The sequence below is a fragment of the Emericellopsis cladophorae genome (assembly GCF_022114955.1).
Source record: "Emericellopsis cladophorae strain MUM 19.33 chromosome Unknown NODE_44_length_188334_cov_123_963608, whole genome shotgun sequence".
Lineage (NCBI taxonomy): Eukaryota > Fungi > Ascomycota > Sordariomycetes > Hypocreales > Bionectriaceae > Emericellopsis > Emericellopsis cladophorae.
Genome location: NW_026250969.1, coordinates 40,904 through 63,502, shown reverse-complemented (window position 1 = coordinate 63,502; position 22,599 = coordinate 40,904). Strand labels below are relative to the sequence as shown.

The window sequence follows — 22,599 nt, the reverse complement described above, 5'->3', positions numbered from 1 at the left end:
GCTGAGCACACCAGGCTTGCCTTTCCTTTTTCCCCCTCGTCAATCTTCGCCCGCAGTACTCAGTGGGAATTCACCCCAAACGCCATGAAGCGCCACTGGAAACCCTCACCCTCAGCGGACGCTGACCCTCAGGCCGGCCTCAACGGCAGCCGCAGGAAGCAAAACCCTTCACGCGTCAAGTCAGGCTCGATACGTGGTCACATCTCCGGCCCGATACCTATTTCACGCCCTATAGACCCCGACCATCACGAGCAGTACCATGCGCGAAGTCAAAGCACGGCTGAAATCGTCCACCCCACGCCCATCCGCACGCCATTGACCCCCGAGCCTGATAACTTCTACGGCCCGGAAGGTGATGACGGCCCCAAGCGACAAAAGACACCTTCGCCCCGGTCTCTGCGACAGCAGGATTGTTTCAAGGGCGCAAACGCAACCACGGCCAGCAATGGCGATGATGGCTCGCACCAAGATGCCAGCCGGTCAGGGACCGGAACAGCACCCCGTACATCAACGTTCAGCCCGGATACGCCCTCGAACGCGGGCAGCAAAGATCCAACACCGCAGAAGAAGTCGGGATTCCGACATACGGTGGGGAGCATAGGGAGATTGCTCGGCCTGCGGAAGAAGAAACGGACGCACAGCCAGGCCATTGTCCGTACACCGGAGAGTGGACACAAGTCGCGTTCCACAATGCGCACGCCGGATTCTTCCGAGGTCAGCTTGCGCATCACTGCTTTTTTCCTTCCCCGTGGCTAATCTTTGCACAGAAGAAAGAGGAGGACCCAGAACCAGATCTGAGGCCGCACACGGAGCACAAGCGCTCGGCGTCACTGCCTCAGAGCATGGCGCATCACAGCGAACGGCTCGAAGATCGCCCCGACAGCGCCAGAAAGTCCCTCAGACAGGAGTTTAGCTTCTCCCGGAAGTATACGGACGTCTTCGGCAAGCCAGCGGGAGGCTATGGAAAGCTAGATGAACCACTGGGACTGTCCCCCCGGCCAGCCAGCGTACACGGCCGAGGCTTCCGGCAAAAAGAAGCACTTGGACAGGACCCTTGGTACCAAGACACAAATACAGACGACATTGGCAGGGCGATCACGACAAAGGAAACGTATGGCCTCAAACGGCGCTCCAGGAGCCTGTCCGCGTTGGGGACGTCAGTCGACCATGTCGTTGAAGGTCCTCCCCTCAGTGCAGGGTTCTCGTTCCGGAGAGGAAGCGTACATTCCGATGTCAAGTCGCTGGCGTCGTCCGCACCGCCCCCGCCTGAGTTGCGGGCGGAAGTCGAGGTGGACGAGCTGGGCAACGTGCTGATAGCGGTTCCCGACTCGCCGTTGAAGCCGTTTGACTTTAACGTGGATGCAATGAAGAAGCCACAGGACCTCAGCATCACGGAGTTTGCCAGTTTCGACCCCAGAATCACGGCTCTGGAGACGCAAGTGGAGGAGATGCGGAAGGAGCTGGACTCGCTGAGAAGATGCGAGCACGAGGTGGCTGGGGATGCAGGATCTGACAGCAGGCGAGATACGTTGATACCACCTCTTGGCGATGGGACGAACCACGAGAACGCCAACGGGAACGGGAACGGGCTTGCATTGAGCTCCTGGTTCTCCAAGTCGTCTTCGGATGCGCCAGATCGCGAGTCTGCGATCTACACAGCATCGGCCCGCGATAGTCTACCCGCGCCGCAGCAGGACTCGAGGCAGAAAGTAGCGGAAGAGCATACTACCGCCAGCCTCCTACGCCGGCTAGAAGCTGAGATCCGTGCTCGCCAAGCTCTCGAGGAGAAGGTGGCGAGACTGGAGGCGCAATTCGACATGCTTGTGACGGCCAGCGGCAAAGACCTCGCCGTGTCTATAAGGGCAGTAGCAATTGGGAATGCAGGCTAGTGCCCTCATGATCCTGCACGAGTGAGCACGGTCGGCCGACGAGGAAAAACGCAGGATGGCAGATCTGTGATTGCGCCTATGCACCTGTGGCCTCTTACAGAGGCACGGCCTTTACGAGAAATCATGGAGGAGGGTTGGGTATGGATTTGAGGCATGGTCTTTTTTGTTGCTTGCCAATTGTTTTTGTAGATATCAGGGTCATTCTAGCGTAGGCGTTCATTTGCCCTCATTAATATCCCAGCGCCGTGCAGATGATGGCACTGAGGAATGAAGCGAGTACTTTGCAGCGATCGCCACTGTCCACAAACACCTCTAAAATCGTCCTCATAGCACCAACTGCCATAGTGTCGACGACCAGCCTTCGTGGACCGCATAGGGGCGACTGTAAAGTGGCCTCAGTCCATGCCTGTTGCTCCTTACACACCCATCTCGAGTGTTGTGACGTCCGGATACCTAAGGTCAGCGTTCTCCTCCAGAAACGCCATCCACTTCTTCAAGAACGGACTACCCCTAATACGAGTCAGACAATCATTGCTGCCTGTGTGAAGTTCCGGACAAACGCACCTCTGCACCGTGTCTGAGTCCCCAATGACCGTCAGTGATCGCTTGGGCCGCGTCATGGCAACTAGAACATTCGTCAGCTTCATGTCGCCGAGGGAGGTAAAGAGAAGGCCAACCAACCGTTCAGACGTCTCTTTTCCCCGAGGAACCCTACCTCCCCCTCCGGGTTGCTCCGGACGAGGCTGACAATGACCGCCTCCTTCTCGCGGCCTTGGAAACCGTCCACGCTGCCGAGCTCGATACCGGGGAAGCGTTCCTTCAGGGGTGCCAGTACAGCGAGCTATCACGCACCTCTGTTATTCATGTCCTGGCCTCAACAACTGACCCAAGCATACCTGTGCATTGTACGGGGTGACCACCGCAATGTCCTCGGCTCGGACGCCCGCCGACGTCAACGCCGCGACATGCTGCCGTACCAGCGCCGCCTCCATCTCGTTGCTCTTGCTGTCGCCGTGCAGTGCGCTTTTGCCTTTTCTGGGATTCTCCGGGTCATCCTCCTCCGCCCGCTCGGGGAAATCACCACCCTGCGTGTCGATGAAGATCAGGGGCTCATTGGTATCCTCCCCATCCTGTACATCGTAGTCCAGATCACGCAGGAGCCGCGCCTTGACGGCGTCGGCGGCCATAAGTTTTGACTCGTACAACTCATCCGAGGGGAACCGCATGATCCGCTCATGCATACGGTACTGTGTTGTGAGCATACGCTTGATCGCGGGGCCATGCAGGGCCAGCAGCCGGTCAAACAGCGTCGTCTCCAACGTCATGCCTTGGGCAGACACCTTTGCTTTGCTCTTGTTGTGTTTCGAGTTGAGGGACTTGATGGTTGGCGGGAGCTGGAGGTGATCACCGGCGCAGACAACCTTTTTCGCAGCGAGAAGGGGCACCCAGCACTGGGCCTCGAGAGCCTGGCTTGCCTCGTCGATGATGACCACGTCAAACTGCGCGTTCCGCAGCTGCGAACCCCCGGCGCCGTGCAGCGTGGCGAGGACGACCTTGCTGCCGCTGACGAGATTGCTCACGCAGCTCCTCTCTCGGGTGCGAAACTCTTTGCGAAGCTCTTTGAGGTCACCATAGATGGCCTTGCGCTCCTTGCCGCTCTTTGTCTTCTTGATGGAGGCCTGCTTGGCGTCCATCTCGGCGCGGACGTCCTTGACGATGACGCCGGCGTCGGATGTCTGGGTGAGCACGTCTAGGGAGTGGTTCAGGACCGTCGGTAGTAGCCGCGCTGGGTGGCCGAGGCGGAGGATGGGGACTTTGTGGGGGGAGAGACGCTCGACGATGTTGTCGACGGAGATATTGGAGGGTCCGCAGACCAGGATGCGCTGCCCTTGCTTGACCATTTGAAGAATCAGCTCGATGAGTGTATGGGTTTTGCCGGTCTGCATGAGTTACTTTGTTAATGACGTGAGACCAGAGGGGTGGGGGGGAGTGCGTACACCCGGAGGGCCATGGATCAAAGCTACCTCGCGCGAGGCCAGGGCAAATCGAATCGCATCCTTCTGTGACTCGTTGAGCGTCGGGTCCAGCCACGCCACATCGGGGTCCGTCTTCAGATCCGTGGAGACGGGGGATGGACTGGACAGACCGAAGAGAACGCGTATGAAGCTGGTGTACTCTGACTCGTCCATCTTCTCCAGCCTCTCCATCATGAGCTTCATTCTTGAGACCTGGTCAGCCACGGCTCCGGCGCATGGGACCCCATCGTACCTCACCGCTTAAAAGTGACCTCATCCGCCAACTTGACGATCCACACGCGGCCGCTGAACGAGACATCCTCCCCCGTGCCCTCGTCCAGCGCGACGCCGACGGCGGTCTTTTGCACGCGCGTCACGACCCCGCGGGCGCCCTTCCTCTCGAGGTCCTGGACCTCTCTCTTCCTGGCGCTGCCGGCGGGCTGCTCGGCCACGAGGACAATGTCGCCGGTGCGGATCCCATGCTCGGGCAGGTCCCCCGTGGCGGAGGTGGCGGCATCCGGGCTGAGCTCCAGGACGGTCTTGCCGCCGAGACCCGTGCGCTGCGAGGAGAGCGTCAGGCCGGTGATGGCGAGTCCTGCGCGCTGGAGGGCGGTAGGGCTGTGGTTGGAGATGAGGGAGCTGGTTTCCTGGACTTCGGATTGGAGCTCCTGCTCGAGGAGGGCCAGCTGGGTTCGGGCGAAGGAGGCAACGTCCACGGGCTGCGGTGGTGACATGGTGCGTGATATTGAGCGTTGGAGGCGGCCAGGCACCGTGCATGTTGGCGTTGACACGGAAGGGGACATGAAGAGAGCTGAGTTGGAGTGGGTGGGACGTAGCTGGCCGGTGCCCCACTGTTGAGGTCATGGCACTGCTTCACTGCTAATAGTATTTACTTGTACATGCCTTACCTTAGGTAGTAGCATCAACGCACGACTATCTACTTCAGTTGTGGGTACTGTGTTCGTGCTGGGGCTTGTCTGTTGTATTTTTAGAGGGTATTTGCTAAAACGGTCACTCCTCCTTGGGGTGTATCACTATGACCACAACCAGACTGAGAACCATGATGGCAAGCGTGACAAGCACCAACAGCATGACCGTGCCCCGGCTCGCGGGAAACTTGCCCTTGATAACCCACTGCTGCCCAAGGAAGAAGCGCCTGTAGCCGAGCAGGAGGATGAGGATGCTGATGCCCAGGAACGCGGCGCCCAGCGGCTTGCCCACCTGCCGAAGTGTGTCCTGGTTGAGCGAGCCCGAGTCCGGGAGCGAGGTGTTGAGGCGGAAGAGCTGCGTGACGGCGATGCCGATGGACGCAAAGGCTAGCGAGGTGCGCAGCCAGGCGAGAAATGTGCGCTCTACACCCCATAATGTTAGCTTCTTGATGCTGATCCAAGGATAATCCAGCGCGTACCGAGAGCGAGATGGTCCCGCGCTACGCTGCCCTTGTTCTCGAGCTCGATGGATCGGAAGGGAGCCGTGACCTTGGTCCACCAAGACGATGACGGAGACGGTGCCACTTCCTCAAACGAGACATGGTCCTGATCCCCGTTTATAGGGCCACTGGGGTCGGTGCCCTCCTCGCTCTGCTGCCGTGATAGTCTCGGCCGTCGGTACACGGACTTTCTATGCCCTCCATTCACGTCATTCGTAATCGAAGAGTAGCTGCCTTGCCGTGGGCCCTGCGGTCGGGGAAGAAATGCCGTCGTCTCGTCGGCCGGCGCGGAGGGTTCCTCGAACGAGAGCATCGTGCCGGATCGTCTGAGGCCGGTGGCATTGGGCGAGGCTGGGTTCCCGGGCGAGGCGGCGGAGTCAGCGGCCATGTTGTCGGCTCGCTGGCGGGCGTTCTCCAGGATCTCGTCCAGTCGGTCGCTGGCCGACTGTCGTCTGGTGTGGTGCAGGCTGACCGCCGATCGATGGGCGTCGCGTCGCGTCCCGGACTGGCCAGTGGCTGTCAGTGTCCAGTCCTCAACTCGTTGCTCATGTGCAGTGCTTTGGGGACGGGAGGATCGAGGAGGAGGACATATTCACCCTGCGGGACCCAGCATTGTTGCTGCTGCTGCTGTTGCTGCTAGTCGCCATGGTGTCACGCGCGTGGGAGAAAGAGGCGCGGTGCGGATCAATGCGAGGATGGAGAACCGTGACGATGGAGCAAGAGGTGCCCTGTCATCACGCCATAGCCGAGCGCCTCGCGTTACTGGTCCGTGCTGAAATCGCCGAATTGCGATTGCTTATTTGTTCGGCCAGCAATTCAAGCGGTGATGAGATGATGGATGGTTCGGAAACGTGTTCAAGGGAGTTGGATGCCAACTCGACAAACTTGATGAACCAAGGTAAGTTACTTCAATTACCTGCCAAGGTTAACTAGGGAACCCCACCATCTCTCGATCAGGTACTCACCACCACTCTCACGACCCGCAAACAGGATCCGAGCAAGCATGCCAGAGGATACACACAAATAGAGCAGGGCGTCGCAGGGCGCCAAGTCGCTAGATTTCGGAAAAGGCAGGCTAGAGCCGCAACAAGAGCGTCCGTACGTCGGCACGAGGTAGCTCTCCTCGACAGCACAGCGTCTCCGACATCGACTTGCGTGTCCATGGTCAAGTTGTCATCGCAAGACGAGAGTACGCCTTGAGCGAGGCAAAGGATGCAATTGCATCTCGGTCGACCGGCGACCTAGTCTACTTCGTGCATGGCTCCGCATTGCCCCGTCTAGAGACATCGGCCGCAGCCGTCGTACACATGAAGACCACCAAGAGAGGTGCGTTGCAATGGGAGACGACCTCCTTTCTTGTTCGTCAAAACGAGAACCATCTGCGTAGAGATGAAGCCGAGTTGGCAGCCATTGCCGGCGCCTTGGGTGATGGCCGTCTTGAAGATCAAGGGCCAGAATCAGATGCGCAGGAAACGTGCCAATGTCATCCACCGGGTCAGACGCTGCAGCGCGACGCATGGCCAAGGGAAGAGCAAAATCTCCATGGCATTCGATCCCATACAACAATGCTGTGTCTTCTGCACCGAGAGATGTTAATGACCCGACAGCTCACAGCTCAGTCCTTGGCTACCATCCTGATGCCCGTGGACAGGGCGCATCTCAGCACAGTCACAGATAGACGTGGGAATTCATAGGGAAAATATAGCAGTGATGATTCCTTTGATATCTTGTTTTAACAAAGAGTACCGTGGAGGCCCCACACGGGATTGTCGAGCATTCTGAACACCCAACTCCGATGATTATCGGTACTCCGTAGTTCACAGCATAAACCCGATCTTCTTACTGACAGCTGGCCATCAATTGTTTGCCTATCTCCTAAGACCGCTTCCGCGACTGAGCCCGTGCGGCTCTCTAGTCATGATGCGGTCATCAAGGGCACCAAGCTTCATCTCACGCCTGCTGGCGTAGTGTAGAGGCTTACGTGCAGTCAGCCATCTTGAACGCGGAATTAGGCTTTACGGAGGCGTTAAGGTGCCATACGGAAGCTGACGGCCCCGACACCATGCCACGAACGTGGAGGAGAAAGGATATAAAGAGCCAAGGGTCGCGCTACGTTGCCGCTCTCTGCCCGCATCGACAGCACTACCATCACATCGAACAGACCCAGCCACCATGTCCCCTACCGCCAACACCCCAGTGGCCTCTGGCCTCATGCGCCTCGCCAACCTGCCTAGCGAGGAAGACGCCCTCGCCGCCATCAAGACATCCATCGACAATGGCAGCACCTATCTCAACGCAGCCGAGTTCTACGGCCCGCCCGACTACGGCAGCCTGTACTTCCTGGCCAGGCACCTCGAGCGCCACCCCGAGGACGCCGGCAAGATTACCCTCAACGTCAAGGGCGCCCTCAACACCACCACCTACATGCCCGACGCCGCCCCGGACAAGACGCGGCAGAGCATCGCGAACTGCCTGCGACTGCTCGAGGGCAGGGTCCCGATCCACCAGTTCGCCCCTGCGCGCGTCGACCCCGACCACGACATCCTCGACACCCTGGCCGTCGTCAACGAGTACGTCCAGGCCGGCAAGATTGGCGCCATCGGCCTCAGCGAGGTCTCCGAGATGACCCTGCGGCGCGTCGCCGCCAAGTACAAGGTGGCCACGCTTGAGATTGAGTTCTCCCTTTTCAGGACCGAGCCCCTGAGCAACGGTCTGCTGGCCGCCTGCGCTGAGCTGGGCGTCACCGTCCTTGCTTACTGTAAGTTCGCGCCTCGTCCCATCTCCCTACCCGACTTCGCGGTGACCAAGACTGACGTGGCATGGCCAGCCCCTCTCGGAAAGGGCCTGCTCGGTGGACAGTTCAAGAAGGTAAAGGATATCCCCGAGAACGACATGCGCCGGCATTTCCCCCAGTTCTCCGCAGACAACCTCGCCAAGAACCTCGAGCTCGTCGGGGCTGTCGAGGAGCTGGCCAAAAAGAAGGGCTGCACCGCCGGGCAGATCGCCATTGGGTGGATTCTGGACGTCGCCAAGCGGCCCTGCATGCCCACCATCTACCCGCTCCAGGGCTCCGGTAACCCTTCGCGCATCAAGGAGAACCTGGCCGTCGTCGACCTCTCGGCCGAGGATGTGGCCCAGATTGACGAGTTCCTCAAGGACTTTGTCGGGGCGGGTAGCAGGTACCCTGAGCGGATGATGACCGTGGTTGACCAGTAGCGGGGCTCCAGTGTTTGCTTTCTTTGCCATGTTCACCCAAGCGATTTCAATCAGAACAGTAGAACAAATATGACATTTGCTCACACGCCGAGATTGACCCTGTACAAGCCAACCATCTCTAGTCTGTGCCCCGTGCTTGACCAAATCGATCGACAGGGGATTGTCGGTGCTGCAAACGCCGCCGGCAAGGTCGCAGCCCCTCCGTTCGCGTACACGAGGTAGGGCACCGTGGAGGAGGTCGAGTCCGTGGAAAGCCCAAGAGTGCCCAACAGACCGCGATAGGCCGCGCTCATGTCGTCGGTGGTGCTCGCAATGTCACCAGAGACGTCGCCAACGAACTGGCGAGCCAGGACCGTGTGTAGCAAGGCGCCCTCAGCGCTGCGTACCACTGCATGCCACGCATTCCAAGAGGTTTCGCCGACTCTGGTCACTTGGAGCATCTCAAGACTCGATGATGTCAAGCCAGATAGACCGCCGTGGGCATGCCACTCGACGGAAGACTGTCGAGGGAGCTCCTCTACTTCCACCGAGAAGACGGGAGGCACGGCGCCAGCAGGCTCGTTTTGCTGCCGGAGAAAAAGGGCCTCCCAGTCGGGCAAGGGCACGGGCCTTGATTGCGCTGCCCCATCCCCCAGCGTCATGTACTGCGGATTGTACTTGAGGTCCCATGGATCGGGCCCGTCCTCGGCATCATCCTCTTCGTCAGGTGAGCCATGGGCTAGCCGCCAAGCGGTACCTGCCATCCTGGCATTGCCAGCCATGTCCCCATCCGTGCCACAGCGCGCAAAATATGCCACAGCGCTGGTCCAGTATTGTATCTTGAGCTCGGTGCCGATGCGCCAGAGGTGCTGTAGTGACAAGACAACTTGAAGCTGTCGGGATGTGGGGGACGAGGGCGGCAGCTCCATCGACGCAGGGAGCAAGGGGATCTGGCCAGCGACAGACCAGGTGCGCAGAAGAGGGACGCCTCCTGCCAAAATGCCAATCGCCTGGCTATACGGCCCAATGTTGGCTGGCGCCCAGTACGATCTCGATTGCACGTGAAGGCCGTGCCTCGAGGCAACCTCTTCGGGCCTTGTATCCACGGTGAAATGTATGGCAATACTGCAACCTGCTGGGAGCAGCTCGCCGCAGGAGATGGTGACTCGAGAAGGCGGATTCGGTCGCTGGAAAAGCTTGCCGTAGTGTGCGTTCACCTTGGGAAAGTCGACCATGTGACGGAGGACGATGACCGTGTTGGAGATGTGCTCGGGTGACAGGGAGTTCTGCGATAAGAGTTTGCCAATCTGCTCGACAACGTCCGCTGTCTCCTCCTCGATGCTCATCTCTTGACTCTTGGCCGCGCTCTTGGTGACTGCCCATTGCAATAGCCCATCGCCTCCTGTGAACTTGTACGACGCCTTCTGCAGCGCATCCCATGACTTCCCGCAGTCGTCCGACGATGAGTGTTGTACATTCGAGTTTCCGGCGGCTAGCGAGCTTAGGATATTCTCAAACTTCAGATCCAAGAGAGCCGGTCGTCTAGGCGGAGATTCATCGGCAGCGGCAAACTTGTCAACCACACGGGCGTCCTTGAGCAGCAACCATGTTGAGCCAGCTCCCTCACGCACGATGCTCCGACTCTCATCAGGCACATGGATGGTCTTGTTGAACAGCGCGGATGGTCCGCTCAGCACCAGTGTCTCGAACTCGCCGCCTTCCCCGAGGACGGCACCACCAGCCGCGCCAAACTTCCGCAATGCTCCCTTGATGCCCTCAGCCCCGTCCACACTGGACACCTGCTCCCAGAGGTGGTCCTCGACCAGCCCAGCGCTGGCGACCTTGATGATGCGGGCGTCCAGGCCCGCTTCCGCCATGTCCTTGAGGAGCTGGGCGTCGTCGGCCGGCTTGACGGGGGACGGGAGCACAGGATACTGCCAGAGGTACGCCAGGGGGGTCAAGCCCAGCCGCAAGGCCACCGACTCGACGCGTGTCCGCTGGTATGTCGATAGAATGGCGCCAGCAGAGACGGCCCTGGCCTCGGGATGGTGCTCCATGACCGCTCGTAGCAGCGTCGTCATGGACTCTGCCTCATCGGATGCGTCGCCGTCCACGTCGCAGGCGTAGTCACGCTCATGGTGCACGGCGCTGCCCGAGATCGCCAGACGGTAGAGGGGCAGCGCGGTGGCGGCCGCGTAGAGCGGTATGATTTCATGCCCCACAGTCTGGTACATGAAACTGTTCAGGTCTGTCTCGGAAGGCGTGGCGGTAGACGGTGATGAGGATGGCGCGATGAGCTGCACTCGTGACGAAGCGCCCTCCGCGGCAGGGAACAGGTTGGCCAGGGCGACGATGCGATGGCCATGCTGGATGCAGTGCAGCAAGCTGTAGAAGCTGTCTTTGCCGCCCGAGATCAGGGCGATGACCCCGAGGCCGTCGCTGGCCATGCTACCAAGGGCTCTGCGCACTGCAGTAGCGCGGTGTGAATGAATGTGATTGAATTCGATGCGGCTCCTTGTCTTGGAGGACGGTCAGGCTTTTGTTTTTTCACGCCGGTTGTTCCTGCTTCTTGCGAATCGAAGAACTTTCGATGTTGTGGGGTCACGTGCATCCTTGCTCACATCCAGACCTCAAGGCCAGACAGACAACAGCGCATTTACGCAGTGCAATAATAAACATTGCACACATCTCAATTGATACTCCACACCACCGTAATTATCCCGTGACGAGGTGAAATATTCGGTCTCTGTCGAAAATTTACCCACTGTCGACACGGACATCTCAAAGGCAGAGGTGAGGGCCTACTGCTACAGCAGCTTCTACCAGCTATCATCAAGACGATGGTACCAGGCACTGAGTACAGCCGGCCAAGGTCGGTATTGCAGTCTTCCTTCCAATCTCGAGAAGCTTCTGCCGACGACTGGCCAGGCTCAGTGTTGAAACTTGAAGGATTGGGCCTGGGCTGTAATTATCTTGGCTAATATCATCCCCCCAACGACCCATGCAAGATATCCCAGACGTGTCAAGTGTCAACCGCGCATGGTAATGATCGAAAGGTGTCAGAAAGACGAACTCTCCATAACAAGCACCATCCAATCTCTCACACATTGCCCCCCCTTGGGGGTGTCTGAAAGCCTGAAACCAACGTTGCCATTCCGATATCAGCGACACCATCTGCCGGGACATTGCGCCGCCTCGCGCCGCCGCGGCCCCGGTCCGCCTGCCAAATTGCAGTCTCGCGCGACCAACGTGTGGTCCAAAGGTCGCCAAACCCACCCACTCTACTCACCAGGGTTCCCAGGCACCTGGGTGCCCATGCTCGGCGGCCCTCGAGCAGGGCCTAGCCCCCCTGCAAAAGACCCTCTGCTCATCACCGAGGAGCTTGAACCAGGTCAACGAACGGTGTGTCTGTGCACCACGCACAGACGCGTAACGGCAGATGGTCGGATCGTTCTCTGTCGGGCGCTATCTAGCTATGCGGTGAGGCGGCGCTGGACCAAGCTAGTGCCATGTCCACCCAGTCAAAGAATGATACTTATCGGTGCACGAGATGATCATAATCATGAGACGCAACCATCCGAAACTCTGACCTGGACTGGACCCTGGACGAGCTCAACGTGGCGGGAATGATTTTGCCTACGGCAGGCTGGGCATTTCCAGGGTCCAAGAGTCTGTGTGAGGGTCTCGAAAGTGTCGGGACATTGATCTGTCAGATACCAAAAAACCAGTGCGGTCACGGCATGGGGAACAGAGCATTCATAGTGGCATCATAAGTGAGCGTTGAATTCGTGACTGGCCCAAAAGGCGCAGTTTATAAAGTATACGTACAGAAAGAGGTACCTCAATCGTCGCCATCCCGAGAGGCCTGTGACCGGCACAACTCCAAGAGAATAGCAACGGCGGTGAGTAGCCCCCCTCAGATAAGACTGGTAAGAAGGTGAAGTGAAGACACATCAATGCGGACGCAGAAGAGACATTTGCGTCCGCCCATCGTGCAAAATCCGCATGTCTGAGAGAAGAGAAAAAGTTTGGTGACCCAGCCCCCAATATCATTTCCTTTTCCCTCGGCACATTACAACGAGCGTAGGGAAAAAAACAAGACAAAAATCTGCCAGTGTTCCGTGATCCATGTGAAATGTTCGCCCACCATGTCGTCAAAAGGCTCGTCAAAAATAACCGCCCCGAGAAATCAAAAGTGCGCGCAAATTCAAATAGCACAAGTAAAACTTGTCCAATGCAAATGTCATCGACAAAAGAGCCGACGATGTTTTTTTTTGTACTCCTCTACCCAACTGGGACCACCCAGATTGATGCGTATGAACCCTAAGAATGCCAGAACCCGAGGCGGCTGTCTGAGCGTTTGAAAAAATTGAAGCGTCGTGGTATCATGGAAGCGTTCTGACCACGGGTGACCAGATTGATGATTGTATGTTCAAGGTGACCCTCTCAGTCGGAGCGCTTACGCTTCTTGCCCTCATCAGCACTGTCCTCGCTCGAGCTGCCAGGTACCTCGGCCGCCATCTGGAAGAGCACCTTGCCGAACTGCTGGTAGCTCTCGTCGTTTGCGGCCCCCGAGCCAGGCATGGAGTCTTGAGGGTACACGTGGGGCACATGCTCCCCGGTTTCTCCGTTGAGGATGTTCATGACAATGGCACCAGAGCCGTGCGTGCGGGCGTGTTGGGCAAGGTTGTCACTGCGGGAAAACTTCTTGCCGCAGTCGCCGCACTCAAAAGGCTTGTCCTGGGTGTGGAGGGAGCGGTAGTGGCGCTTGAGATGTTCTTGCCGGCGGAAGCGGCGGTTGCAAAGCTCACAGACAAAAGTCTTAGAAGGGTCTTCGGTGAGCGATTGCTTGCGGCCACGGCGGTTTGTGGGAGCTGGCGCATTGCCTTCTTCGGAGCCAGAGGAGTGGTTGGACTCTGTGGCATCAGCGTCAGCCTGCTGGTGCTGCGCAGACTCCTTCTGCTGTACAGGCTCTGCAGACTTCTCTGTCCCGGCGGAGGCCATGTTAATCGAGGGGACAGTAGCGCTGCTATGTTTGTGAGACTTCTTGGTGCGTTTGGTGCGGTGACTATCCTCGGCGGTGACGGTGGAGGGGGGGCTAGGGATGGAGAATTGAAAAGCATCCGGACCATCAAAGGTGAGATCCTCGTCCCCAATAAAGCTGCAGTGCCCGAGAGAAACAACCGATGAGCCAGTGCAGGCGCGGGGCCGCGTGATATCAGCAGCGTCCGTGTCGTCGAGGTTGACCAGACTGTTGACAAAGTCCTCCTCCGACTCGAGATCCGAGAGGTCGGTGAAGGATGGCAGGTCGTCAGGGAGCTCAACCTTGAACTCAAATGAGGGCGCGTGCACGGCGGCAGGCTCGGGCTTGGGGTGCAGGATGCGTGCCTCTTCGTCGAGAGAAGCCTCGGGCGCCAAGGTCGAGTCCACAGAGCCACCGGCCACAGTCAAGTGACGCGGATCGCAAAAGTCGACGTCTTGCTCAGAGCTGGTAGAGCGAGCATAAGGGGCAGGGGAGGGAGAGAGCGAGGGGCACGACGAAAAGGAGTCTGTAAGAGATGGCGCCTTTCCGATTTGGGACTGCAGGTACACTGATAGACATGTTAGTCTCATATTCCGTCCATGTGCATATTAATAAATGTGGCTGTGTGGATCCGACGCGACACTCGCGCCTCGAGACTGCTCCACTGTTTCGGCCAGCTCATGCATAATAATGTACTTGGCTGTTGGGAGAAAATGAATATTGAAATGACTTACTGGGTGTCATGGGAGGCGAGCCACAGCTCGAGAGATCGAGCACCGAAGTCTCAGTAGTTTCCAAGCTGTCTTTGGCCGTGTCATCGTCGCCCATCCCAGAGAACATTGGGTTCATGGGAGTCTGGAGCGCCTCGAAGTTGTATGGGCTACCCACGGTGCTGCCTGAGGTCGACAGAGGCGGTGTCGCGGGAAAGTACGAATCCATGTCTGTGTCGAGGAGCATGGTAGGCTTCTGCGCGCTCACGGGACGGGGAGAGCCGGTAGGCGTGAGGACAGACGGTCCGTTGCTGTAGAGGGTGGGAGGCTGAGCATAGGCGCCATTCGACGGAGCCATGGCGTACATGCCCATCGGCTGCTGCTGGTGTGGTTGTGTTTGTTGCTGTTGGGGTTGTGATTGTGGGTAGACGATGGCGTTCTTGTAATAGACGTGAGCCTGTCCGAGCGATGCCATCATGGAGGAATCCATTCTGGCAAGATCTGCCAATTGTCAGTCAACCCATTCTGCTACGGTGGCGAGGGCTCGCGGGAGCTCCCATACCTCTGATCTAGTTTGTCGGGAGTGGTCGTGATTGTATTAAGCGTATTTATATATCGTAGTGTACAGTCGTATTTTTCGTCGGCAGACGCCAAAGGATGGTAGGGTCCGGTTCCTGGTGTGTAAGAGAGTGGACAGTCTTGAGTTGTTGTATACGTCGGACGTATTAGTAGTTGAGGCTCGGGAAGACTAGAGTCGATGTCGAGCTCGTGTGACAGTAGCGAGTGTAAGTGCTGATTGTCGTCGGAGGCGTCTTCAAGTAGGAAGGAAAGGCTAGGAATCTCAAGGGTTCCAAAGTATAAAAGCGCGAGCCAGTGAATAAAAGAAGGACCGGGAGGGCATGTATAAAAGAGCAAGATCAGACAGAACCAAGGCCGACAAGAACAAGGGTGTCGATCATGGATTCATGGGCAAGAGATGAGGACGAACCAGTACTGGGGGACGGAGAGGCATGGAGGATAAGTAGTAAGTACCAGTGGCACAATGAGGACCCGAAAGATCAACGTCCATTGATGGTGCTGGCTTGGGATGGTGAGCTGCCATTGCCTCGTTGCGCATCCATACCCATAATTGCCCTCCACGCCTGTCTCACTCGAGCAGACTAGACCGGCAGGGGTGCGGACGAAGCCAGAGCAGGGTAGCCCGGGGATCCATCTGGCGGGCCAGACGGCTCAAGCCCCTCCAACCAGGAACCCCGGTCTTGTTCCCAGTGTCTGGGGCAAAAAGAAAACCCTCGACAATACGCCTGGGTGGTGGCTCTGTTGGGTGGACTCAAATACGGGACCGTCGTTCGAGTGGAAGGGCGCCGACATTGGCTTGGAGGGTGTCGGAATAGTGGCTGGGCAGGCGTGTGTGCTGTATGTAGAGGACGACTTCAAGTGATGTGCGTGAGAGTCCCGCAGAGAGCTACCACGTACATAGATAGGTACGAGTAGTGGTGGGCCGTATTTCCCATTCTTTCTTCTTCTAGCCTACGATAGAGCTTGTTGTCTCTTTGCGCTAAGGGGAAAAGCCATTTGGCATCAAGCGTGTTGGCGAGATTTTGCGTCACGTCTTTCGCACCCTGGGTCAATACCGAGCTGTCAATCTTGACAGGTGTGCTGCCTAACCACACAAGACCGTTCCAGGCGGTGCCATTCATTCCGAGCTCACGGCGTGTGGTGGGATGAGATCCAAGTGGATGAAGAATTGAAGGATGGCGCAGCACCATACGAGCAGGAGCCCAAGCTTCTAACTTTGGCACCCTAATGGGGCTTGCATGTCACTATCTATAGTGAATAGTCGCGCAGGTACTTGACTCGACCAGACAGGCAGCCATGCACAAACGCGCTTGCATAACAGCACGTATTCTGCTGGTTCGGAGGAGCTGGGTGCATGAGGCATGGTGGCTGCGCGCGCGTGCATAACAAACAATTCACTGGCTAGCACAGGAGCGTGTTGTGTGTGAGAGCGGGTCCGCTGGGCTGCCTCTGGCTGCCCTTTGCGCCTTGCGCGGACACTTACCTTGCATTACGCGCTTTTGTGCCGAGGTGGAACGTAAGCATCGGGATCCCGAGGTCTGATTGGGGAGGTTGCTGCTGCCGGAGGGGCCATACATAGTGCACAAGACATAGCTCTGCTCACCATTGGCTCTTTATGTGTGTGATTGTCTTGTGCAAACGCGGTGCACAGCCGCACAATCCCAAAACAGATACGACCAGTCCCAGGCCTGATGTGTCGCCTTCGGAGAAGCGCGTCTCGCCCATTTTATTCTCGGCCGTGACTGACGATCAGCTGGCTGCGCTGCGCTATCGTTGGTCTCTGGCGGCTACCCTAGCGACCAGTCAAAATCAAAGATGTTGTATATTACCTCGTGATCTTCGCGTTCATCGCCTTCAATGTGACAAGCAAGCCGAGGCTCGTTCCATCGGCATTCAAGTCATGGTCATTAGTGGACAGTGATGACGAGGGTGCTAGACACCTTGAGCCCAACCGTCTCTCTCTGAAACGGTTGGCAGCAGGTCGATCACAAACGAATTGTGCTCATCACAATTGACTGTGGAATAATCAAGAACGATGTGGACGCTCGCCTGCACTGCCCTCATGCATTAATATTCTGTTTAGCTCGGAATGTGCGTTGCTTGCCATATGTAACTACTATGCGTAGGCTTGGTGAGGAGGTACATCCATCTCACAGTACCATCTCACAGTACCATCTCACAGTACCATCTCGCAGTACCATCTGACACGCGTCCTCTTTCATTACTGTAACATGAAAATGGGATCTGGATCCAAGATGAGCCACCTACCAATACGGGCCACCACAGCCGGGGAGGGACATGGATAAAACATGGATTAATTTTGTGCGGCACGTCTGTCGGCCAGACTGCACTTGGTGGAAATTGCGGATGCAACGTGAGGAGTCCGTCTGTCGCTCACATGCAGTAGCAACACCGGCTGAGCAGGCTGAGCTCGCATCCTGCGCTATGCGCACTCGTGCATGCCTCTCGTCAGATCAAGTCCGAGACGCAGCACACAAATCACAAAACTGAGCCTGAGTCCGTCCACAACGGTCAAGCACGGACCAGTAGCGGCCCGTCTTCACGCTCCCCGATTGACGCGAACACTTTACGCGGGATAGCCTACGCGGTTGCTCCACTGCTCCACGGCGGTCTGGTGCGACAATAGGGCCGGACTACTCCGCATGCCTGCGGATAGCGCGCCATCAAAACAGCTGCGAACATGGACGCTGGTTGACGTTGGCAGATATGTGGTCATGTGTCTCTTGGCCACTGCTGGGCAATATCGTGACGACGATTCAGCCGGATATTCGACTCGCGTCGCATAGACCAGAGTCAGGTGCTCGCGTGGCTTAGGGTCCAATAGATCCAGCCAGCGAGTCAGAGACGGCCTTAATTGGCCGTTGTGGGATTTAAACGAGACGAATAGTGGCCGCCAAGGACAATGGTCGCAAATCAAGGGTCCGGGGCGGTGCTTTCCCGTGTGCCCCGACACGGACATTTTCGTCGACTGCTTCTGAATGACAGACTATGTACACGTTTCCAGCGCAATGACACAGCATTGACAATGTCGCCGACGATGCGTCGAGATGCCATCCTTTGGCGTGGACTAATACTGCAATCATTGAAATGTGCCCCCATGCCTCAAGCAAAGGCGGATCGTAGACAGCCTCGTTGCCCAAACTTTTAGTCAACTGAGGTCGTGAGACATCCTCCGAAATTGCTTCCTCGCCAAATCCACTAGCAAGATCATCAACGCTCGTTGACAGGCGACCTACAAGCCACTAAATAAGCCAGACTAATCAGCGACGCCGGCAGATCACCTTTCTTCGTTTGATTTCACCAGACAGTAGTCTGTGTTTGCCCTCGGTATTCGGCCGCATCTGCGACATACTAATGCCGTCTACAGCAAGTTCTTTGGATACTGGCCTATTCCCCAAGAGCTCAAGCAGCAGCTTGCTAAGCTATGGTGGCTTAGGCTTGGGCAAAGTTTATAGGACCTTGTACGCTAGATCCGGCAGTGTCACCACATTGCTATCTTCTCTATGTTTACTGATGACAGTCGGATCGATAGTGGATGTAGATACGCACGTAGTCACATCATCGTCCTCGTACGTGGGGGCTTGCCCGGGACTGATTAACCTGACAATTCATTCAATGGCGGATCTCATTACGTCAAATATAAATATCAGCATGAATGAATGTCATATCTGCCCCATTTGCCACAGCGCCATTGATACTGTGAGACAGATGAAAAGAGTGTCGATATATTATTGCACGAGTAAGTGAAAGCCAGGGTCTAATATTCAGTAGATCTTCTTCTCGAGAGACGCTGTCACTGTGAGGTCCTGTTCAGTCTCCACAAGGCTCCAAAAAGACGGATACTTACGTAGACCAGCTTTCCGGGTAGCTCCCCATTGGCTCGTCACCATGGCGTAACCTGAAACTTTGGCTTTGCATAAGAGGATGTGCGGACAGAGATAATGCTCGGCCGCACTTGCACATCACGTCCGGCGCGGTGCTGGGCTAGAACTGTGCCGTTGTGACGAAAGGTGGAGACAGACTTGGCCCTCCGGTCCGTTTGTGAATTGTGATGGGCGGTACGGAGTATGCAGCAATTGGTACCTGCATTTGGCGTCCTCCAAAAGAACCTTGCACAATAGATTGGCACCAACAAGTTGTGCCTGGCCTGTTTGAAGTGCGTGGCTGCATGCACTGTATGAGCCTGCATTGAGCCCATGCATAAGTTCTTCGCAACCAGGGTTAGTTTCATCCATGCGGGTTCTTGCCCGTTTCGCTCATTGCTGCCTCCTTATGCACGAGTGCTGCCCGCCTGCACGCGTGGGACGACAGTGATAATGCTTCACTCGGCAGGTGCATCATTCGTCGATGCATAATTACTGCAACCACACTTGCTGCTGAAGACGGTGCGATGGTCGGCATGTTCCTGCCACGGCACTCCGTGCATTGTGCCCAATGTATTTCGGCAGACCGCGAATATTATTAACATAGCGCACGTTGTCACCGCTTCGTCGTCACCACACAGGACAATCGTCAGTCCCCATCTGCGTCTCTCTAGTCTCCAGACTATCAATTTCCGGCCCATGTCCCTTGATAGGACCTCTATCAAAACCGCTGCAGCACGCTTTCCGCGTCGTTGACGAGGGTGCATGAGTAAAATGCAGGAACAGACTCCAGAGCCAACAGTCAGCCACTCCAGCTGCACCATCCCCCACGAACCCGCTACTCCGTACTGCAGGAACGACTCCCTGTTGATGGTGACTGATGAGTGGCGTCTTGGAATTGCTCCCCGACTGACTCGCTTTGCCTCCAGCCGTCGTTGATGGAAAAAGGCGTGCAAGCCTCCAGTCCAGCCAGCGTGCCCTTGAAGTTGGGACACCTTCTTACACAGCCGACGGCCCAAGCAACCATGTTCCCCGGCGTCCGTGCACAGACGCCTACGCCCCAAGTCCGGGATCCACTGATACGTAGTTCAAGGCCAGATCATCCCAGCCTTGGGCGCATATCGGCGCCGGCTTCACTACGCTAGCCCAGGCCCTACCCACTGATCCTCGCCTCGCCAATTCAACAAGAGATTAACTAGTTTGCCGTCGTTGAAGCCTCCTAGTCACAGACAGCAATTGATCAGCGCACAACCGTCTAGCGCGGTTGCGATGGTGCCCATTCTTCAATCTTGTTCTGTGCCGACTGTTCGCTTGCCGCAAAGGCTCGCCGCTCGAGTGTCGCACATCTTTCTGGGGGACCGGATTCGAGACAAAGAGCAAGGATGCAGTACGTATTCTTGCAGTCGAGCCACGTTCGCTGCAGTCCCACTTATGAGCAGAGGCTGCAGAGCTGTCAAAAAAAGTCGACATGGGTGAGAGTCTTGGATATGCAACCCTACATACATGTATACTCCGTACTTGCTGTGCTGGGTAAACTGCCCGGTCCATCCAGTTCGCCACGTTGGTATATTCCGACGTCCCAATGTGACCTCGTTTCCCAGAAAGGAAATGTCGGTTAATGAGGTCTCAGGTTGTCTCTTCTCTCTGCTCACTGATCTCTGTCTGAGGGCTTGGATGCCTCCACAGGCACCGTCCCAGCAGGAGCGGAGTGGGCAACCCAAAGAAGGTCTCGTTTCCGACCCTGATCTCCCCCAGATTCATGGACGTCTCCATTCGCGCCGATAACAGAAATCGCCACTGGACCCTCAAAGTCGAGCTTGGCGCAAGTCGTCGGAAAGATAATGTGACAGACTTGACAGTTCTGCTGCGCACGTTGACCTCGCCCAACGTCGGCTGTTTCAAGTGGCCGTAAGGCCCGGCTCTTGACGATACACGTGCTTTGTCTCAGCTGCTGGCAGAACACAACGACATGCCAGCATTTCACGAGAATACAGTCGCTTCGATCCGTGGCGAGGACTGTGAGAAAGGAAGCAGATTACAATTGGCCTGCCCTGGTCCTTGGAAGTAGTACCCTGGTTCCCGGGGCCATTCCGCTGGCTCGGACCACCGTAGCCTGACGTTAGCAAGTATCTAATTACAGACTAACTTGTTAGTATCAGATCGGCCGAGCGAGTGCTTGGTGCTCCGTCTTGTTGGTCGCCGTGCGAGCTGCTGTACAATTGGATCCTAGAGCCCCATCCATACATTGGCATTTTGCTCACCTCCCACGGCCCCGATGCGCGGGCATGCTCCCACTGCTTTTCGTCACTCATTCTGGGGTCGTGTTGCATTCTCAATCTCGCCCGTCCTGCACCCTGGCCGCTAATATTATCGCATTGACCGAGATTTTGTGTGGATAACTGCGGCACCCACGAGTCCACGACCGGCCCTTGTCGCGGCCGCATGACGGTTGAGACGATTCCCGAACTAGCGCAGGAACTCGGAAGCGGGCTTGTCGTCTGTTGGACCAATTGGACCAGCTAGCGGTTCGCCCATCCTTGCGCTCGTGGACCTTCCAGAAAGTTTCAGAGGGTCCGAAGCTTCTGAAACTTGGGCCTCAGGCATGCATACAATATAATATGTGATATAGATCCATCTACGTACGTCGTGCCTGGTGGACTTTGGAGCCCCACGGCGATAGTTTGCACGTCCAACGACATCATCGTGGCTTGCATCCAGCGCAGCCTTCGGACCGACGCCCAAGTTCCCAGGCATGGTATTGATGGCTTGACTGCCCATCTCATTATTGCACAAGATCTCTGGACCACCTCAAAGAGTCGCCAACCAGTGCTGATCGCCCCGACACAAGCAACTCAACCTGGCACCTTGCCCGCCATTGCGGCACGATCAATGGCGAGATCCGTGACAGTCTCTCCCAAGGTCCTTTGCTTTTGTGACATATGCCCCTCATGTCGTGGCAATATGAACGAAAACCTCGCCTCTTTTGCAGCGCCTGATCCAAACTTCCGGGTGTGACGGCCAATGATAGACGCCTTACACAAAAAGGCGTTGAGAAGCGAGCAAACTGAGGCCGACGTAGGCGAAGCCCTGCACGGGTCTCTATGTACTACACTTGCGGACCTGGCCTCTCCTCGCAGCTGTCAGCGAGCCGCGGTCCTTGAGCTACGCGGCTGATGTATGGCTGTCAGTGCTGGAGTGTGTTTCTGTGGCGGAGGTTCGCCACAGGATCATTCACTCGTCGAATCTGCCCTTGCACCAACTTGAGGCGGCACCTTGCTTTGGACTCCAGCGCGTCTCCATGCGTCCTTTGCGGTAACGCGTTACGATCCGAGACAGCGGCATGGGAATGACGCGGACAAAATCCAAGATCGCCGGCGGCACGTCATGTTTGAGATGATGAGTCTGTGGGGAAGGGTCTTACACACGGATCTAGGGCGCGTCTGAGACACGCGAGTCCAAACCCTACGACAAGCAGCTCTGCCACCTGTGGACGCTGCCATTGGACGCAAACCTGCGCACAGGTGGACGTAGGGCATTACTTGCTGTCGCCGTCTACGAGGGGCCTCCTCATATACAAGTCATTGGCCTTGGCCCATGGTCAACATACGCCTCATACGAATATCCCAGAAAGCGCTGATGATCTAAACACTCGCAGCTCAGGAATGTTGTTTGCACGTCTTCATGCATGACCGCCCTTTAGTCGGGCATGCCGCTTATGTTTCTTGCAGGTATGTTTCAAACCCTTCTTATGCCTGCCGCTTCGCCACTGAAACAACGAAAAGCGGTTTGCCCAGGCTTGTTGTGATCAAGGTCACAAGTGCTGGAAGACAAATGGCGACTGCCGCGTGTCGAGGCATTACCAGGAGGTATATGCA

General features: G+C 56.9%; 6 protein-coding genes across 6 annotated transcripts; 2 read left to right on the top strand and 4 right to left on the bottom strand.

Annotated features, from left to right (window-relative positions):
- Window positions 1-84: 84 nt before the first annotated feature.
- On the top strand, window positions 85-1,889 carry J7T54_008207 (uncharacterized protein; the record flags this gene model as incomplete). Its single annotated transcript, XM_051508428.1, has 2 exons — window positions 85-714; window positions 768-1,889. The coding sequence occupies 2 exons, from the start codon at window positions 85-87 to the stop codon at window positions 1,887-1,889; spliced, it is 1,752 nt and encodes a 583-aa protein (XP_051360445.1).
- Window positions 1,890-2,305: 416 nt separating this feature from the next.
- On the bottom strand, window positions 2,306-4,638 carry J7T54_008206 (uncharacterized protein; the record flags this gene model as incomplete). Its single annotated transcript, XM_051508427.1, has 6 exons — window positions 2,306-2,393; window positions 2,454-2,514; window positions 2,571-2,730; window positions 2,786-3,829; window positions 3,887-4,109; window positions 4,163-4,638. The coding sequence occupies 6 exons, from the start codon at window positions 4,636-4,638 to the stop codon at window positions 2,306-2,308; spliced, it is 2,052 nt and encodes a 683-aa protein (XP_051360444.1).
- Window positions 4,639-4,915: 277 nt separating this feature from the next.
- J7T54_008205 (uncharacterized protein) lies at window positions 4,916-5,980 on the bottom strand (the record flags this gene model as incomplete). Its single annotated transcript, XM_051508426.1, has 3 exons — window positions 4,916-5,256; window positions 5,313-5,838; window positions 5,930-5,980. 3 exons carry the CDS (start codon window positions 5,978-5,980, stop codon window positions 4,916-4,918), a joined length of 918 nt encoding a protein of 305 aa, XP_051360443.1.
- A 1,525-nt stretch (window positions 5,981-7,505) lies between these two features.
- On the top strand, window positions 7,506-8,549 carry J7T54_008204 (uncharacterized protein; the record flags this gene model as incomplete). Its single annotated transcript, XM_051508425.1, has 2 exons — window positions 7,506-8,091; window positions 8,161-8,549. The coding sequence occupies 2 exons, from the start codon at window positions 7,506-7,508 to the stop codon at window positions 8,547-8,549; spliced, it is 975 nt and encodes a 324-aa protein (XP_051360442.1).
- Window positions 8,550-8,629: 80 nt separating this feature from the next.
- J7T54_008203 (diphthine-ammonia ligase) lies at window positions 8,630-10,975 on the bottom strand (the record flags this gene model as incomplete). Its single annotated transcript, XM_051508424.1, has 1 exon — window positions 8,630-10,975. The coding sequence occupies one exon, from the start codon at window positions 10,973-10,975 to the stop codon at window positions 8,630-8,632; it is 2,346 nt and encodes a 781-aa protein (XP_051360441.1).
- A 1,999-nt stretch (window positions 10,976-12,974) lies between these two features.
- Window positions 12,975-14,751, bottom strand: J7T54_008202 (Zinc finger protein-like protein; the record flags this gene model as incomplete). Its single annotated transcript, XM_051508423.1, has 2 exons — window positions 12,975-14,119; window positions 14,286-14,751. The coding sequence occupies 2 exons, from the start codon at window positions 14,749-14,751 to the stop codon at window positions 12,975-12,977; spliced, it is 1,611 nt and encodes a 536-aa protein (XP_051360440.1).
- Window positions 14,752-22,599: the final 7,848 nt, after the last annotated feature.